The sequence below is a fragment of the Aplysia californica genome, unplaced genomic scaffold (assembly GCF_000002075.1).
Source record: "Aplysia californica isolate F4 #8 unplaced genomic scaffold, AplCal3.0 scaffold00186, whole genome shotgun sequence".
Classification (NCBI taxonomy): Eukaryota; Metazoa; Mollusca; class Gastropoda; order Aplysiida; family Aplysiidae; genus Aplysia; species Aplysia californica.
In genome coordinates, this window is record NW_004797456.1 from 845,040 (window position 1) to 851,399 (window position 6,360).

The following is a 6,360-nucleotide window of genomic DNA, read 5'->3' on the forward strand; positions in this document are numbered from 1 at the left end:
TCAGAATACAAGTTGATTGCAGTGCAGTAGTGCATGCGTACTCACTTTTGCTCTCTCTCTCTCTCTCTCTCTCTCTCTCTCTCTCTCTCTCTCTCTCTCTCTCTCTCTCTCTCTCTCTCTCTCTCATGGAATAGATTTATCTTGCTGCAAACTTTCAAGAATGTTAAAAGAAAAAAAAAGGAAGATATAATAGTGACCAGAAAACGTCTGCAGGAAACAGAAAACGAACCCAGCCATACATAAACCGTAGGAACACAAACAAGGGTACAAGAATGCTGAAGGAAGTGCTTATGTGGAATAGACAACATTGTAAAATATGAGAAATTCTGTGCAGCAGAAGGGTAAAGGAAAGAATTTGGAGAGAACAGATAATAAAATACAAAGACAAATCCGTTGCTTTAAGCATTTGTAATGCATTCCATCAATAACATTTTGAATCCCATGTTCTCAAGGAATTCCAGATTTCTCAGTTTACTTTAGAACGGGAAGTAGAAATTTTTTTAAAGCTAAAATATACTTTACATATCTGGGCAGAAATTTGCAATGCAATCAGAATGTCTTTGTTGAGTTTTGATTTATCCAAGGAACAGTCACAAAAAGTGATGTGTATATGAAAATGAAGTTACTTTTTAAAGAAACCAGAATACTATTTATACATGATGTATGACACTACTAAGTTTTGTATTTAAACATGTATTGCTTTAGAGTTGCAGTTGACATTTGACTGAGAACAAATAAATGGCTCCTGGAGCTCTGTCTTATTTTGACAAGTACCGCTATCTATTTCTTGAAAAGTATCTGCCTCCATCTTTCCATATCGATGGTTAACATACCTATTGACAGCTAAGAGAAATATAAAAATACAAATCAGAAAAATAGATTGACACAATAATAGGTAGCAGAACCACATTGTGTCTACTTCTTTCATGAGTTTGCTCACAATAAGGGGGTTTACCATTGCGCCAGATGAAGAAGCTATGAGAATACAAGAGGAAACAAAACCGGTGACTCTGAGAATCTCACTGTGAGACCAGGAGAAGCCTGCAGGGAAGACAGCGGACATGCCAAGGCCTGCACAAGCTATGAACACAAACATAGCTGTGAGGACCCCGAAGGATGCACTCACGGTAAACAGGCCGAGTGTGATTGAAGACAGGACACAGCAGAAAGCCAACAAAGTTTTCGGGGATAAAATATTGGAAATGAAAATCAATAAAAATCGAGACACCACAAATGAACCGAAGAAGACAGCAGTTGCATAAGCCCCCTGAGATTTGGTAACAAAATCAAATTCTTCAACCAAGAAGGTCATGAGCAGAACGGCAAACGTGTCTTCTATGCAGCAGTACACGAAATAGAAGGAACATAGAGAAAACAAAAGCAGCCACACCACAGCTCTTGGGAGATCTCTTTGGGTTACTTTCTCGGTAGCATTTTCTTTCTTTTTCTCTTGGACATCGTCTTCTTTCTGACGCCTGCTTTGGACACAAAACAGCAAGAAAGGAAGGGATATGATCAGTATAAAAATTCCCGTTATCATGTAAGCGTAGTGCACATTTGTCGAAGAGTTCATTTGATTCATTTGTGTATCGAGGAGGATACCAGAAGTCCCATTTTGTAAGGCAAGATGCTCGAGTTTATATGAGTCTTCTGTCGTGACAATAAAAGATGTTCTCGTAATATCTAAATAATGTGACTGATTCAGAATTTCCCCACTACCATTATTAAGATTATCTAGAACCAAATGTGTGTCGGTCGTTCCCTCTGTGAGGTTTCGGTGGCTCACTGCGGAGTTGGTTCTCTTCTTGTCAGATTTCGGAGCTAGGAACGGTTCCGTGTAGAGAGGAGAGACGAGACTACCCACAGCCGCCATAAAGTGGATGACTTGCATGAGGACACTGCCTTCTGTACCCCACAGTCGCATGTGTTCCGCGTGGCCGCCTGAATGATAGGGAAGAGAAAATACAGTAGTAGAAATAAAAGAAAAATTCCATAAATCTTGAGTTACTGGTAACCATTATCTCGACAGCCCAATTATTATGACAATCATTCTCCTGCAAGGCTCACATAAAGTATATACCAATGGTTCTCACTCAGTGTGAGTGCGTGCGTGCGTGTGTGGGTGTGTGTGTGTGTGTGTGTGTGTGTGTGTGTGTGTGTGTGTGTGTGTGTGTGTGTGTGTGTGTGTGTGTGGTGTTAGTGCGTGCATATATATATACATGTATATATAAGAAGGGAAGCAAATCGTGTGGCATAGGATCCAGGGGATGGGGGAAGGGATGCCAAAAAATAGGTTTGAGAACCGTTGATTTAAACAAAGAAGATCATACCTTTGAACCGTAATGAAGGAAGGTAGAAAATGATATATTTTATACATCTATATATACGTCATGTTAATTTACTTATGTTTTTTTGGTGTTGAGATGAAGGTACATGTATTGTATAGCGCTTGCAGCTGGAGCTGTGTTGTTGGTTTGCGGGAGAGCGCGCTGTTGAAATTATCTGCATTATTTTTATCATTAGTCGATCTATTTGTTTTAACGAGACAACCGCTATGGGTTTCGTTACAATGCTGTATGCGTGTAGCTCATCAGGGAAAATACAAGGGGGGGGGGGGGTTGTTAAAGGAAAAGTATGAAAAGGTAGTTTACATAATTACATGTACTTTCTCTCCAACACAACCTGCTCTTTACTTGAGCCCTGGATGTGGAATCTGCGGTTGCAGTTGCACCTCAAACGTATGACAAAGTGTGTGTGTGTGTGTGTGTGTGTGTGTGTGTGTGTGTGTGTGTGTGTGTGTGTGTGTGTGTGTGTGTGTGTGTGCTGCAATTGCAAAAATATTGCGTTCCCTGCGGCACTGTTTAGATCATTATTAAGAAAGCCGGCTTTTATCAATTAATTTCATAAACTTCTGTTACTTTCCTTTACCTGTGTCAACGATGCCTAGAAAGAACCCATAAGCAATCCTGATACAAATCATGGAACCGTAGCTATCACAATACGGCACAGCAATTGTTGCGACCCCCATCAGGAAAGATGCAATGAAGAGAATCGCATTTGGATTAATCTGAAATAGAAGATGAACATCATTTCAGAGTGAAAAAACACAAACTTGAACAGTTTATTCTTTCCCCCCTCTTTTTTTTCATGTTCATCTATCTTTCTGTTCTAATAAGTGTGCTGCATCCATCGGTAAGAGGAGGAAGGAGGAAAGCGGTGCGTTGGTTTCTGTTACACTATTGCTGCACAGCCCACCAGCATTGTTCTATTATATAGAGGGTAGTTTTTGCCTGTTCTTTTCTTCCCCCCCCCCCCCCCCCACCCCCGCCCGGTCCGATGTGGTGTACGATTGTCAAAAGTATTCTAACCAAATCTAAACTCCTAAACATGTCAATAACAATAACAATTCATAACATGAATAGGACAATGAATGATGACACCGATAAAGATGACAAACTTGTCGCAGAAGATGTAGGAAAGCAAGAAAGTGTAACTTTCGAACCAAAAGGGCCTATTTTCACTGGTCGTACACTATGTATGTATGGCTCTTTTCGTCTATGCAGGCGGTTAATTTAGCTTAAGATGGTCTCTTCATGCAGTTTCTTTCATGGTTAATTTTTCTTATGTTTGAAGCGCAGATTCTGTCGCAGTGCTTGCATGTCAGTGACGTAGATCGAAGTTCTGTATTTCCGTTGTTTTCCTTTCATCGTTGGCGGTTCTCAGCCTGGTTGTTTCTAAGGCTGCTCTCTAGCATTATAGTTCTTTCCTTTATGATTTTCCTCCATGTTTTCCTGTCCTCGGCTATTTCTTCCCAGATGCTAACATCTACTCCAAGCTTAGATAAGCTGTTTTTACAGGTGTCTTTGTACTTCAATGTAGGTCTTCCTCTTGGTCTCTTTCCCTGGGCAAGTTCTCCATAGAGACGTTGCTTCGGAATCCGGTTGTCGTTCATTCTCTTGACATGGCCCAGCCATCTAAAAAAAATTTAACACAGGATAGTTGTCATGCTCTGGAGGTTCGCCCGCGCCAACACTTCTATATTTGTAACCTTGTCACGCCACGAAATGCCTAAGATCTTGCGGCAGCATCTGAGATGGAAAATGTCGAGGCGCTTTTCTTGTCTGCTGTACAAGGTCCATGTTTCAGATCCATAAAGGAGTGTGCTGAGGACACATACTTCGTAAATCTTGATCTTTGTTTTGATGGTTAATCTTTTGTTTTCCCACGCTCGTTTTGTCAGCCTTCCAAAAGTTGTTGCTGCTTTCCTTATCCTGATATTGATCTCATAATCAAGTGATGTAGTGTAGCTTATGGTAGATCCCACGTAACAGAACTGGTCCACTGTCTCAAGTTCCTTGTCGTTCAGCCATATATGGTTCTGCTCTACTCCTACTTGGGTAAGGATGACCGTTTTCTTAACACTGATGACCAAGTTAAAGACCTTGCATGCTGTTGCATAGGCGGTCCATCATTGTTTGTAGGGTAGATTCACTGTGAACAACAAGAGCAGCATCATCGGCGAAGAGAAGGTCTCGCACTGTTGTTTTGTTGATCTTGGTCTTGGTCTTGGTCTTGAGTCGAGCAAGTTTAAAGAGCGACCCACCAGTTCTCCAGTGGAGGAAGACATCCCCTGGTGACTCTTTGAATGTGTTTTGCAATAAGACAGCAAAATAAGTGCTAAAAAGGGTTGGTTCTAAGACGCAACCTTGCTTTACTCCGCTATTGATGTTGAAGCTGTTTGATGTTGAACCGTCAAACTGAATGGTGGCCTTCATATCTTCGTGGAATGAAATGATGAGCTGTAGCAGTATTGGGGGACAGCCAATTTTTACAAGCACCATGTACAGTCCTGATCTACTGACTGTATCAAAAGCCTTTGTCAGATCGACGTACGCAGTATGTAATGGCAGTTGTTGCTCCCTGCATTTTTCTTGCATCTGATGAATAGAAAAGATCATGTCCATTGTTGAGCGGTTTGATCTGAAACCGCATTGGCTCTCTATGGTAGGACTGTTTCTGCTAGTTTCTGAAGTCGCTTCAGGATGACCCTAGCGAAAGCTTTTCCAGTGATGCTTAGAGTGAGATACCTCTATAGTCGTTGCAACCTCTTTTGTCCCCTTTTTCCCCTTTGTTTTGTAGAGTGTGGTGATTTTGGCATCTCTCGTGTCATGTGAAATTTCTGCTTTCATACAACAGGTCTTTGGTAGCTTGTAGAGAATTTTCAGCACTTCAGCAGGAATGTTGTCACTTCCAGCTGCTTTACCGCAAGCGAGTTCATCGATTGCAGAAGAAAGTTCCTCGTCTGTTGGTGTTGCATCAAGTTCTGACATTTCGGAGAGCCGAGGAATGGCCTCATGTAGCCATCTATCAACACGTCGCTCCTCTGAGTATAAGTCTAAATAATGTTTCACCAATCTTTCTATTGTTTCTTCCTGTCTGTCAGCTGTTCACCTGTCGCAGAGAGGTGCCACTTTGTTTGCTGATGGTCCAATAGCAACTCTGAATTTTTCATTTTTTCCCCTGATGTTACCTGTATCGCTTGCCTGTTGGATTTTTTTGCATAATTATGACAATTTGTCCCAGTACTGATTGGCGCACTTTCTGGTTTCTCTTTGAAGGTTTGATTTAGCAGCACGTAGTTGTTGCTTTGTACTTTCTGTTGGATTTGTGTTGTGTTCTATCAGGATCTTACGCTTTTTCTCGAGTAGTTATGCGAATGTTGATGCATTGGCTTCAACCCTCCTTGCAACGTCTTTGTATTCCAAAAGTAATAGACGCAGAATTATAAACTGTACACTATACATGTTAATCAAAGGACTCAGTTTGAACCTTTTCTTTAAATCTAATGTCATGAAAAGGCGATAAAAAGGGGATGGGCGGGAGAAGGGAGGTGGAAGATGTGACGAAGAAGAAAACTAATCAATCCTCTACGGAGCAAGTTCACGCTTACCCGTGTGAAAATAATGCCGCAGAGTATGGCTCCAGTCATGTGACCAACACAGGCAGCGGTGAGAAAAAACGAGGCCATGTCCACGTCTGGAGTTCCGGTGATGATCTGAAGGTCTGGCAGAGCGGGACCGCTCTGACCGCCGTTTAAACCCTGTTGGGTGCAAGGCATTATTAAACATTTATTTCGTCTCGTAATAAGCTTAATACACTAACACGAAAAACAAAGAAAAGAAAATAGATAAACAAGTGTTAATACGAGAGAGAGAGAGAGAGAGAGAGAGAGAGAGAGAGAGAGAGAGAGAGAGAGAGAGAGAGAGAGAGAGAGAGAGACAGAGAGTGAGAGACAGAGAGAGAGACAGAGAGAGAGAGAGAGAGACAGACAGAGAGAGAGAGAGAGAGAGAGAGAGAGAG

The 6,360-nt window shown here is 41.7% G+C and overlaps 1 protein-coding gene across 1 annotated transcript; it reads right to left on the minus strand.

The window, feature by feature from the left end:
* Positions 1–397: 397 nt before the first annotated feature.
* LOC101846884 (sodium-dependent glucose transporter 1B) lies at positions 398–6,162 on the minus strand. Its single transcript, XM_005098555.3, has 3 exons — positions 5,951–6,162; positions 2,929–3,067; positions 398–1,941 (listed from the first exon to the last, which is right to left on the minus strand). Exons 1-3 carry the CDS (start codon positions 6,116–6,118, stop codon positions 686–688), a joined length of 1,563 nt encoding a protein of 520 aa, XP_005098612.2. The 5' UTR covers positions 6,119–6,162; the 3' UTR covers positions 398–685.
* Positions 6,163–6,360: the final 198 nt, after the last annotated feature.

Excerpts from the sequence above, each read along its gene's own strand:
- LOC101846884 (XM_005098555.3), bottom strand. The coding sequence starts at position 6,118 with ATGCCTTGCACCCAACAGGGTTTAAACGGCGGTCAGAGCGGTCCCGCT. Across the intron at positions 3,068-5,950 it reads GCGGCATTATTTTCACACGG|ATTAATCCAAATGCGATTCT; the intron begins GTAAGCGTGAAC and ends CTTCTATTTCAG. Across the intron at positions 1,942-2,928 it reads TCTAGGCATCGTTGACACAG|GCGGCCACGCGGAACACATG; the intron begins GTAAAGGAAAGT and ends CCTATCATTCAG.